At 43.5% G+C, this 12500-nt stretch overlaps 2 protein-coding genes across 7 annotated transcripts in view; one reads left to right on the top strand and one right to left on the bottom strand.

The window, feature by feature from the left end:
- The window catches only part of LOC122267820 (uncharacterized), a 25884-nt gene that overhangs the window by 3168 nt on the left and 10216 nt on the right, over positions 1–12500 (bottom strand). For 5 of the 6 annotated variants that reach the window (XM_086555344.1, XM_043037982.2, XM_043037985.2 and 2 more), the window contains exons 2-7: positions 3431–3481; positions 1855–1974; positions 1557–1663; positions 1170–1348; positions 640–793; positions 1–371 (exon numbers count right to left, since the gene is read on the bottom strand). The exon at positions 1–371 is cut by the window's left edge and continues 522 nt beyond it. In XM_086555344.1, the coding sequence (XP_086411470.1) occupies positions 1–371; positions 640–793; positions 1170–1348; positions 1557–1663; positions 1855–1974; positions 3431–3446 (947 nt within the window). In that variant the 5' untranslated portion in view covers positions 3447–3481. Of the gene's footprint in view, positions 372–639; positions 794–1169; positions 1349–1556; positions 1664–1854; positions 1975–3430; positions 3482–12500 lie in introns of those variants that run through there. The other variant, XM_043037986.2, reaches the window with a different exon arrangement.
- The window catches only part of LOC147468326 (uncharacterized), a 3025-nt gene continuing 856 nt past the window's right edge, over positions 10332–12500 (top strand). Inside the window, exon 1 of the mRNA XM_086555343.1 lies at positions 10332–12500. This exon is cut by the window's right edge and continues 856 nt beyond it. Coding sequence (XP_086411469.1) covers positions 10758–12401 — 1644 coding nt within the window. The 5' untranslated portion in view covers positions 10332–10757 and the 3' untranslated portion in view covers positions 12402–12500.

Raw genomic sequence — 12500 nt, 5'->3', positions numbered from 1 at the left:
GTGGGTTCCTTTAGGAAACCATATCTGTTGTAATGGAAGGACCCTGAATACGGGTCGTCCTCTCCATATACCGTAATGTATCCGGCGTCAGAAAAATTCTTCCAGATCAGGGGGCAGTCGTCAAACTTGGTTCGTTTCGGCTGGCAGGTCTCAGTCAACTCCTTCTCTGTGAGTCCCATCAGTGAAGCAGCCATGTTGGGGTTGGTGTTGTCGGCCACCTTGTTGAAGGCTTGGAAGTCGAGGGCGCCGAGCTCGTCCTTCAGGAAGTGGAACGTCTTGGGCATGTTGCGTCGCATGTTGGCGCGAGACACGGAGTCGATGCCCATGATCAAGACGCTTAGCATGTCTCCCCGTTGACCGCCATATTTCTCCTGTTCCGAGGAAAGCACTAGTAATCATCCTTTTCTATGAGCGCGCATGAAAGAGAAATAAATCCTCTCGTGAGGGTGAAGGTCAAAGTACCTCTGAATACAAAACAGACTGTATTTTCGTAATGATATTCGTTCAAAACAAAGGATAATACATCACGTCTTCATTAGTTAATCCATTGATGTGAATGATGTATTATGAATTCATATGATTTGATTAAGGTGCATTGCAAGCACTAACACTAGGACCTGCATTTCGTTAAGACTGTACCTGGAACAGTTTCCTCTTCGCCTCGGATCTCCGCGGCTGAAGGAAATAGTGGACGGTTTCGTAGAGTTTCCGCACATTGCTGTGGCAAGTGACAAACACGCCGTCTTCGTCTATGGTCGTGATGGCGTCGGTGAGGAGGACCTTCTCCTTCAGGCTGAAAGGAATGTGTTATTTAATCAAAAATACCTGTTAGTAATGGTAGCTTGATTGCCTAATTAACTCTGAAAATAGTTATGCGCCATAATGAATGACTGTTAACAGAGATACCTTATGTGAGTTAATCATATGTATCTGGGGTATATGCTGCATAACAGAGGTGACCATTTCAAAACTACATTTAACCCTTATACCGCTAGTAGATAAATGAAGACTACAATAAAATAGGACACACCCGTTTACTTTCATTGTCCACTCCATATTGTCTATCGTTATTTAGAAATAAAGCACTGCGTGTACCACAGCGTAAACAAAATAAAAAAAATACAAGAAGACACAGTAACCGATTGTAACAATAGCAAAACATAGCCCACCTGAATTTCTTATCACAGTCCATGGTGAAATTGTCGGGATTTTGTTCCACTCTAACGATGCCTTGATACTCACACATAAGCTGCTCCTCCAACACCCCGTACTCCTCGGCGCGGCCCCTGTGGAGGACGAGGGACAGACCTCGAGCCTCCGTCAGGGGTCTCCGGCGGGAACAGGTATACTAAGAGAAGGGAAAATAGAATCAGATGCAATGAACAGATTAATGAATAGTGTACAGACAAAAGTATAATGGGATAAATACGTCATTGCATTAATACACGAGTGCATGGATAGTAAACATATATAATAACTGAGTAAAGAGAAAGTGACTCGATAAAGAGCAGAACCATGCATGGGGGGAGGTAAAAGGATACCAAGTGTTCTCTTACATTCTTGGGTTTCTTCACTCTGAATTTGGCAACGCTGGGATGCATAGGATCGAAGTCCGGGATGGTGCATCCGGGCGTGGTGAGGATGAAGGGCTTTGTATCATGTCCTGTGGAGGAAGTGAAGTGAGGCGAGGAAGAAAAAAAAATGTCACTTGCGACCAAAAGAAAGTCATCGAAAAAAAAAATATATATATATATACGAGTGACATTCGTATCATCATCAAGAGCAATTACTTCAGTTATACTCGTACCTAAAGTATACCTGGTAAACCATACGCAAGAGAACACAGCAACTCACGTAGGCAATCCAGTCCGCATTCTTGAAACTCGATGGAATTTCTTCGCGAAAATAGCGTCTGGTATAAAAGCAAGACGATAGTCGACGTTACTACACTCGAGAGAATGATCATGCGATGTCCTGCAATAAAGAATGATTTAGGTCATACTTCGTGGAGAAGGAGTCATCTATCAGTGAATAAAACTGCAAGGTCATTTTTGGATTAGCAAGAAACACCCGAGGAAATTGAGAGAGAGATAAACATTCAATCTCAGAAGATATATAATGGAGATTGAAAGATGAGGAACTGAGGAGATGAACCTTTTTACTGAAAGAACAAAAGAAGAAATGACAATAAAAGAATACGTAAAACCGGTGTTGGAATAAAGAAGTTTAAAATACCATAAAGACGAAAAGGAAAGCGAAAAAAGAAATGCACAAAATAGAGAAGACAAGGTGGTCTGTTTTTTAGAGAAAATTTAGAAATAAGAGAGCAGCAGCAGCCTTAGCACTGGATGAAGAAATGAAAACAAGTTAAAAGGGTAAAAGAAGACATACTATAAAAAAGTCCAAGGTTAGTCATTGGAAAAGGTAAAGTGAAGCATACGCCATAAAGTATGAAATATGGCGTGTGTGCATGCACTGGCTAATGAAGTTTTGCTTTAATACTACTACTAATAATAATAGTGTTGATGATGATGATGATGATACTTCTACTACTACTACTACAACTACTATTTATCATGATAATAAGGAAAAATAATGTAGCCAAAGTAATCCACTATATGGAGAAAAAAATAAAATAAAACAAAGCCATCAAAGCCGCCGTCAGTGGCCTGGATTATATACTAACAGATGTTTCAGAAAGCCTTGGAGAGGGACACAATGCGGAATATTTATGAACAGGAGGAAATGTCGTAAGAACGGAGGGATGGCATAATAATACTTATGAACAAAGAAAGGGGAAATATTCAGGATTGTGATATGCATAATACGAACTTTTAGAAGACTTGCTGATGAGCGAAAAACCGCTGACACATTAATGTGGAGGAGCCTTTTGATGTCACAGCAGCGAGGAGTATTAGTCACACTATAACAGAGTTCCAAGCAAAAGAAAAAGATAAACAAGAGTAAATACGTCCAATGACCTTGCAATGCCAAAAGACAACGTTAAGGAAAAATCAAAGAAGTACGTTGGGCGTGACAAAAATACGGGTATTAGGCGAAAATAAAGTAGATGACAAAAAGTATATGCACGAGAGTTGGAAGTTGTTGCAGCATAGCATGTGATGTGTATGTGGGTAAACGAGTGATGGGGAGGGATGAACTGGACCAGTGGATGATAGTACAGCATTGAGAAAAGAAATGAACCGAAGCGCAATCAGAACGAACCCTTTATAAACATGGTGAAATATCAGTACACATGTACTGTAAAATCATAAACATCAGGCATCCAAATATCATATTTGAAGAGTCGGTTAATAACTGGTGTTAATATTTATACAAAACTATTTTTCATAATAGTTTTCATAATTATCAAAAGAGGTTTACAACATTTTAATCTTCAAAATATGTCTACAAAATTATTCACACTAACCTTTAGTCTTCGGCATCTTCCTTTACGTCAGTTTCTTTCTCAATGCGGAATCTGAAAAGAAAAAAATATATGGCTATGAATTCTGTTCGTTATATACAGAATAATAAACGGATCTCTCTCTCTCTCTCTCTCTCTCTCTCTCTCTCTCTCTCTCTCTCTCTCTCTCTCTCTCTCTCTCTCTCTCTCTCTCTCTCTCTCTCTCTCTCTCTCTCTCTCTCTCTCTCTCTCTCTCTCTCACTCTCTCACTCTCTCACTCTCTCACTCTCTCACTCCTCTCTCATTCACTCTCTTTCTCTCTCTGTAACCGCCTCAGCACAAGTGCATTCTGCGGTTTACGTTCTGTTTCCCCTCGTCGACCCAGGTCAAGAAAGTACCTTGCCTATAAATTGACCAGAGCCCATCGTTGTGTTCCCACACCATGTTTTATACAATTCTCAGTATCTTTCATATACGAACTATATCTTGTCTATACTCAAAATGATGCTCTCAATGCACTCAATCCTTGATCATGTATGTACGATCATTATTTGCATGGATATTCATGATCACTTCTCTATCATGTATTTTGCCCTTTTCCCCTTGTTCCTCAGGCCATAAATAAAGGTTACCTCTGGCAAACAGCCTGTCCTCTCTTGTAACCGTTTTTACTGTGAATGTAACTTGGACTATTTTTTGTAACTTGTAACTGTTTTTACTGTGAATTAAATTTGAACTATTTTTTGAGTTGCTATGTACTTCAAAACCGTATTTTGTTCTGCCAATGTTAGTCGAGTCTAGCATCATTCTGGAGACCACCTCTGAGGATTGCAAAGAGGGTTGCAACATATGGGTTCTCTTATGGCAACAGGCATAGACAAATCACGCTCAGTCGAACTTTAAGCGCAGTATAGAAACAACCGACAAACACCATTTTACAACTTCATCCCTTCCAGCTATTTCCCGAGGGACACCTTAACCGCGCCAAGACCTCACCGTCGCTCCAACACCTGCAGATCTGAGACCTTATCAGCCGCGGCCACTCCCAGGGGATCGAACAGATGTCGCGAGGACCCACGCCCAGCCGGCGTTTATGCAGGTGCACCCTGGATTAATTTCGAGAAGTTTCCCACGCCAACCAAGCGGTCCGAGTCCTCCTCGCAGCTGACCTTTGACCTGTTCCCCGAAGGAGAGGCAGAACACTCCGTGGCCTCACAGCATCGCCATCCCCCCTGTGCTGCTCTAAGCGACGACCGCGTGATTTTAACTGTTGCTATTCTCTTCGCTACCATTTTAATAAATAGAGAAAACGCCCTTGACTTTTGCTGAAGTCCTTTGTGAGCAACCCTCACAAACTGGTCGCAGCGTCGGGACTTTTTTCTTTTAGCAAAAAAGAGACCTAGAAACAGCCTCCGCAAGCTCGCTCGCTACCTACCACCCGTTGCGCATCTCACACCCCGATCTAGCGCAGAAACCCCCCCGCAATCGCCAAAGAAAACGCATCGGAAATCTCCAAGCAACAAGAAATCCGGACGTCAGCCCAGCAGCCAGGCTAAGGTAGGTGTATGTTGTAATAGCGGTGTTCTCATTTCCCTCCCACCCCTCCCTCCCTTACCTATCCGTTTTCCCCAATTTCCATACTCTAAAGAAAGTTATATCTCACCTGCTTATTTTTATATATTTACTGAGTGTGTTTTTTCGTAGTGGATTGCTGTCTTTCCCTTTAATTTACGTTCTTTCCCCGCGTATAGTGAATTCAGTGTGTAGCTTCGTTTTCTTTCATGACGTCTACTACAAGGACTGGTAAATCCTTTAAAGATAAAGTTCTAGACCCACTTGCTGCGTTAATGGGACATCACGATTCGGATGACGACATAGTATCATCACCTGCACCATCCACCTCTCATTCTGAAAACGCTCACCCTCTCCCTCATCCTCCTGTCTTTCCCGCTGTCGCTCCTACCACACCTCCTCAAAACTCATATTCTAGCCCTACCGCTAATCCCTCTTCCTCACCTTCTCCCCCCTCAACCACTCCCCACCCACCCACCCACACTCTCTCCTCCAATATGTCGACATATCAACCTCATCAAACCTTCAATCTACTAACTAAATTTGATGGTACGTCTATGCCGATAGACAGTTTCCTGCGCGATGTAGAAATCGCCGTCAGACAAAGCGGTGTTTCTGAGAGCGATCCCTCCTTCAATAATCATTGCGTGCTTAGTGCCGAGTGTCGACTCGACATTACCTTCCCTGAGGTGCGTGACGCACTTGATGCGTTTAAGACCGCACCCCTAGTCCTTCGCAATTGGGATAGATTCAAAGCAGTTTTTAAAGCGTCTTTCAGGCCACTTGAACCTGGCCATCATTTGCAATTCGCTTCCCTTATTGCAATGAGGCCAGCCTCCTTGTCCGAAGAAGATGTTAGAATTTACTGTAACAAACTCCAAATTGCGATATGGAAATGGGTCGAGTCTATTCCATCAAATGAGCCCTGCCCCATAAAGACATGTTTCGAAGGTGACGACCACACTTCATGGATGACATATTTAACAAAAGGTATTCTCGCCTCCTCCCTACCTTCATCGGTAAGAGAAAAGGTATGGAGGCCCTGCGAATCGGTTAACATTCACTCTCTTCCCGGGGAATTCGCTAAATCGATTAAAGAAAAGGCCCCAAATGCTGCCGTCCATGCAAATGTCGCCGCGCTAAACACACATCATAAAAACGAACAAGTAAACACAGACAATCGTCAAAACATTACCTCCACACAACCATATACTCAACAACACACACAACAACATAACCACTACAACAGAAGCAACCAACAATACAACAAACAAACAAATCAACAATATCAGCCGCGGCCCTCACAACCCCCACCTAGACTACCACAACACCGACCTTTGCCGAATAACTTCCCTGGGTTCCACAAACCTAAACCTGCTGTTACTAACTGGTTGCCAGACCCTTATCAGTGTTTCAACTGCACCAGACAGGGTCACAGAGCATCTGCTTGTCCATCGCCTCCCTCATGCCCATACCACCATCGATACACAAAACATAACTGGGCAGAATGTCGAACATTCCCTGAGCAGGTCCGAATTACGTACGACCTCCTCAAACGACGCCAGCAACAACGTCCCTCTTTTTTAGGGGTAACAAACGATCGGGTAGACGTAGGAAGTCTGCAAGACGAGCTCTGCACTACAAACAACTGGCATCCGGAATAAACCGTCCTGCTCAACATATGTCAACATCGTGCATCCCTAACGACGAAAGCCAACCTCCTCTTCTCCCTTCAGTACTTAATAATCGTCCAGCACATTTTTTCCTGGACAATGGCTCTTCTTGTAGTGTTGTATCTCTTGATACATTAAAGGAATATGGCCTCTCGTTAGATTTGCAACCGTCGCACACTACTCTTTGCGGCATTACGGGTAACACGACAAACTCTCTAGGAAAAAAAGTCATAAACATTGAAATCGGTGGTATAATCTTTCCCCATTCCTTTGTGGTGGTGAATAAAAATTTCACCCCGGGAAATTTGCTACTCGGCCATGATTTCTTATATAGGTCTGGCATTTCCCTCCACCCGCAAAGCAACACCATCGTTTTCAACGGCGTCACCTATTTCCTCCGACAGCCCTCTTGTTTATGGACACATTCCGACCCGTTTCACCCGTCAATGTTGGTATATGAAACAGAAAACGGAAAAGGCTCCCGCACACCCACCCGTACCTCCCCCTCCCCCTCCTCACCTCCCCCTCCCCCCTCCTCACATCCTCCTTCCCATTCCTCACATCCTCCTTTCTCCTCACTTCCCCCTCCCCCTCCTCACATCCCCCTCCCCCTCCTCATCCCCCCTCCTCATCATCCCCTCCCCCCTCCTCACATCCCCCTACCCTCTTCACATCCTCCNTCCCCCTCCCCCCGTCCCCCTCCCGTCCCTCCCATTCCCCCTGTCGTATGCACAGTTGCTACTCCGCGCGACAAAGTAAAATGTTCTCGCAAAAACAGTAGACAATCCCTCAGCGCTCCGGTCGCAAAGACACCGGTAGCCGCGCGTAACGACGATGTTGACGACCCGCGATCTCACTCATGGACTTGCGATGATATCTTGCCACGGTTTACCCTAGTTACAACGACTACGATTCCTCCATTTAGTGATCTCCTCTGCGACGTTTCCACGTCGATGGCAGATGGTACAGCTCTTGTACTATGCGATTATGTTAGAGTAAAAGGCTGTGCAGTTGTTCCTTCTTTGTATAATATATCAAATGGTAAATGTCAGTTACACCTCATTAACGTGACCCCAGCTCCCTTAGAAATTAGAGGCGGTGTACCTGTTGTCAACTTTGAATTCACGAAGTTGCCTATTCGCGAATTCGACTTGCCTGTTTCCTATCCTGTCTGCACAGCATCTCAAAACCCTCCACATCTTGATAATTCCAAAATAGATAAAATTCTAGAACAACCATTAGACTTTCATAAAGGCTATGAATTGTTAAAAGAAATTTTTAAGGATTATCCGACAATACTGCCATCCCAAGACCGTCCCATTGGAAGCACTAATCTGATTGAACACTCCATTTCCCTTGAACCCAACGCTAAGCCAATATATATACCTTCGTATAAAATCCCACACTCTAAGCGGAAGGCTCTCGAAAATGAAGTGCAAGGAATGTTGGAAATGAACATAATTAAGCCAAGTAATTCTCCCTGGGCTAGTCCCATGATTCTTGTCCCTAAAAAGGACGGATCATTTAGGCCTGTGGTGGATTACCGTCGGCTCAATGCTGTTACCGTTCCCGAACCATTCCCAATCCCGAATCTCCGTCTGTTGTTACAAGATATCGGCTCTGGAAAGAAAGTTTTTTCCACTCTCGACCTTGCTAAAGGGTTTCTGCAAGTGCCCATGGCTAAAGACAGCCAGCCCCTTACAGCATTCTCCACCCACATGGGTCACTTTGAATTCCTTAGAACTCCCTTTGGACTACGCAATTCCCCTCTTACGTTCACTAGATTAATGTCAATAGTTTTAAGTAACATGATAAATGACCAAGTGTTAGTTTACTTAGATGATATTTTGATTTGTTCCCCCTCAATCTCTGAACATGAGAGGAAATTGCGACAAGTTTTCGAACGTTTGGCAGACGCAAATCTTACCATAAATCCGAGCAAATGCCAATTCTTCCGTTCAAAACTCGATTTCCTGGGCCATACCTTAACATCTGACGGTATTCTACCTAACGCAAGCAAAGTGCAAGCCGTGATTGACTTTCCTGAACCACTAAACCAAAAAGACCTTAAGTCCTTCCTCGGTCTCTCCGGTTTTTATAGACCATTCATTAAAGGATATGGAACAATAGCGGCACCGCTCAACAAATTACTCAAAAAGGATGTTCCCTTTGAGTGGAATCAAGACACAGATGACTCGTTTAGGTACCTGAAATCCTTGCTTGTCAATGCACCTGTCCTGGCTTTCCCTAACTTTGAGCTGCCTTTCGTTCTCACAACTGACGCCTCTAACGTTGGACTCGGAGCAACACTCCATCAGAAGGTAAATGGTAAACTTCGGCCTATTGCCTTCGCAAGCAGAAGCCTTAAGCCTGCCGAAAGGTCATATCACACTACTGACCGCGAACTTCTGGCCATTACCTGGGCACTCCGGCACTTCCGGGAGTTGGTACTCGGTTATAAAATTGATGTGCACACCGACCACTCCGCCCTTACGGCCGTCTTGCATGGAAAGGATCCACATGGAAGACGAGCCCGTGCCATAGAACTTTTGGCAGAGTATGACGTAACAATCGTCTACTTACCTGGCCGACAAAACGTCGTAGCGGACGCTCTTTCCCGCGCGCCGTTATCTCACTCAAATGATAAAGAATCTTTAGACTCATTCCCCCCTAGCTTTACTGAGCTTAAGAACGTCCCTCCACCCGCGCCGGTGTTAGCTAACACAGCTAACCAACCCTTACATCCTCCCTCCGAGGATGATATCCGCCGCGCGCAAAACGAAGACCCAGTTTACAGTGAGATAATACAGAAACTAGCAAGAAATGAACCCTTGGATCCGGTCGGCCGTCTTCCCGTCAGAGAATTTTTTATTAACGACAACGGCCTTCTCTTTCGCAGAACGACCCCTAAGAAGATTAAAGGACGTCGGGGTTTCACTAGAGACGTTGTAGTGATTCCGGAATCACTTGAGCCAAGAGTCCTCCAACTCGTGCATGATTCGCGAGAAGCAGCCCACTGTGGCGTGTACAAAGCCATTCAGATGGCCCGGGAAAGGTACTACTTCCCTCTTCTCATTTCCAAGGTTAAAAAACATGTCAAGTCATGTAAACGTTGCCCATATTACAAGGGTTCAACAAATCAACCTGCACCAGCTTTGCGTTACGACATTCCAAATTTTCCCTTTGAAAAAGTTTCATGCGACACACTGTCAGGGTTTATGACCTCCCGCAATGGAAATAAACACATCCTCGTGTTCATCGATAATTTTTCCCGATTTTGCGAGTTGGTCCCCATCCCTAACAAGTCTGCGAAAGTCGTTGCAAAAGCCTTTCATGACTTCGTTCAGAGATATACAGCACCAACGTATTTCTCATCAGACAACGGAACAGAATTCCAAAACGAGGTCATGAACAATCTCTGTAATTTAATGAATGTAACCCGTGTAAACATCTTACCTTACAGGCCACAAAGTAATGGAATCACAGAACGGCTAAACAGTTCCATCCTCTCCTTCATGAGGTCATTAGTAGACAGTACATCTGATAATTGGGACGAGACTATTCTCACAATTCAGTCTGCCATTAACAGTACCTTCCATTCATCATTAGGAGATACACCCCATTTTCTCTTGTATGGAATGGATAAGAGGTTCACATATGACCTTTTTCAAACTGCACGCAAACCTGAATACTCTGACAACTATGCGGAATATTTATTAAACAGGAATAGAATTGCTTTCCGCAAGGCTAAAGAATATCTTACGAAATCTAGAGACCAGATTCTCTCCTACCAACATAAAATTGCTCGTCACAAATCTATCGGTATTGGCACTCTAGTATTCCGCAAGATTCATGCTAATGATTCCATGCGTCCAAAGCTCGCTCCCCGCTTTGATGGTCCCTATAGGGTAACTGAAGTTAAGAACAATAAGGCTTACTGTAAATGTTTAAGTACTAACTCTGAAACTTGGTTCCATTTTGACGTGTTAAAGAGAGCCAGTGACTACTATTCTCCTGCGGTTGAGGCTAACTAATCACAAAACCACGGTATTACCGCATCCTTTAATTCACCTGTAACTTCACTAATTTCATATCCTCTATTTCAGATGCTCGTACTGATGCTACTGGCACTGGTGTCGCCCTTACTCGTTAATTCATTAGGCCTACCCGAGAGGTTACGCGCCGTGCCCGGTGCATTAGTTGAGGATCTAGGCTTAGTGTTCCCTGTAACAGATCACATTGAAGCTAAAGTGTCCCTTCGACCCCTGTCTGACATTTCCAGCTTAGCCGTACACCACCTTGATGAGATAATAAAACTACGAAATCAGATAGCTCATGACAATTTATCACATAAGCAATTCGCCCTCCTCGACTCTGCCCTCAACTCCACGGTGACAACATTGCAACGCTTTGTTGTTCACAAACATCGATCTCGCCGCGGGCTGATCAATGTCGTGGGTAAAATTGCTCATTCACTTTTCGGTGTAATAGACGAGGACACCTTTACGTCTCGATTTTCAGAATATAAATCTACCTTATCTAAAATAACTAAACGCTTCGACGCTTCCATTCATTCAGTTAACGTTATCTCCGATAATATTCATGATCTAAAGTTTGCTTTTAATAACATTTCTCATTCCTTCAATAAACTTTCAGCTACAATTAGTAGTGCAAATCATTTCACAGAGCTCGCTTTCAATGTTCTATCTTATCAAATAACAGTGAACAAAGTTACAGAGCACATCAACTCCTTCGTTTCTTCTTTAATTGCAGCAGGCAAAGGAGAACTTCTTCCTAACCTTCTCTCACCTCAGGACTTCCGTCCGGTTCTCCAGTTTGCAACCTCTAACAATCTTCATCCCCTTTTTACCCTCAATCAACGTATTCCTTTCTATTCATCACTTAAATCTTTCCTTACTGTATCTGGTTTGTCTGTTCTCATTCCCTTAAAACCCCAATTTTCCTTCAAAGCCTATCATATTCATCCCTTCCCACACATGACTAATGGTACATTCTTTACGCTACACCTACAACATTCACTCATTCTTAAAAAATTACACGGTCAAGCCATCACAATTCCTTCAACAAACTTCCTAAAATCATGCACTCAGCCAGTCCCTCGCACCTTCGTCTGTCACTCCCGCCCATTACCACTGGACAATGACCTCCCATCTTGCCCACGCTCACTCCTCACCAATCATAACATCATTGGTCAGTGCGCATTTGGAAACATTCAGAAATCAACAAGACCCTTCGTCTTATCATTTGATGACGTGACACTTCTTTACTACTACCACCCCACTACTGCCACAGTCAAGTGTGACATCAATAAACCAGATATTGTACTAAAAGGAACATATATTCTTCCAACTTCATGCGAACTCACCACTATGTCATTATTCATTCCGGCGACCCATTCTTATGCAACTCAAATACAAGTAAATAACGATAACATCACACCCATGTTGTTAGACCTACCTGTTTTTAATATTACCATCCCTAAACTCAGCATTAAACCTACATCTCTATTACAGGAATTTACTTATAGAGACTCATTGCCTGATTTCCATAATACTTATTACTATCCAATTTTCGTAACAGGAGCAGGCATGGTAATAATGGCATTGCTGTTTCTGGCATGCTATGTTGTATCTTACCGTCACGTCGAAAAGAAAAAAAAGCGACCTTCAGTTCCAGAGTTCACCCCCCTTAATATTAAACAAGGTCCTTATTCTCAGGTTAATCATTGACTACTAATGAGATATGCCTTCTCTTAGTGTAAGTATTTTAATTCTTACTCTCCATCCTATCTTTCTACTACTTACCTTACCTCTAATTCCCATACCAAT

The sequence above is a fragment of the Penaeus japonicus genome, unplaced genomic scaffold (genome assembly GCF_977035675.1).
Source record: "Penaeus japonicus unplaced genomic scaffold, GWHDUDI00000001_assembly GWHDUDI00000030, whole genome shotgun sequence".
Classification (NCBI taxonomy): domain Eukaryota; kingdom Metazoa; phylum Arthropoda; class Malacostraca; order Decapoda; family Penaeidae; genus Penaeus; species Penaeus japonicus.
Note: the sequence above shows the minus strand (reverse complement) of the source record. Positions and strands in the feature narration are given on the sequence as shown.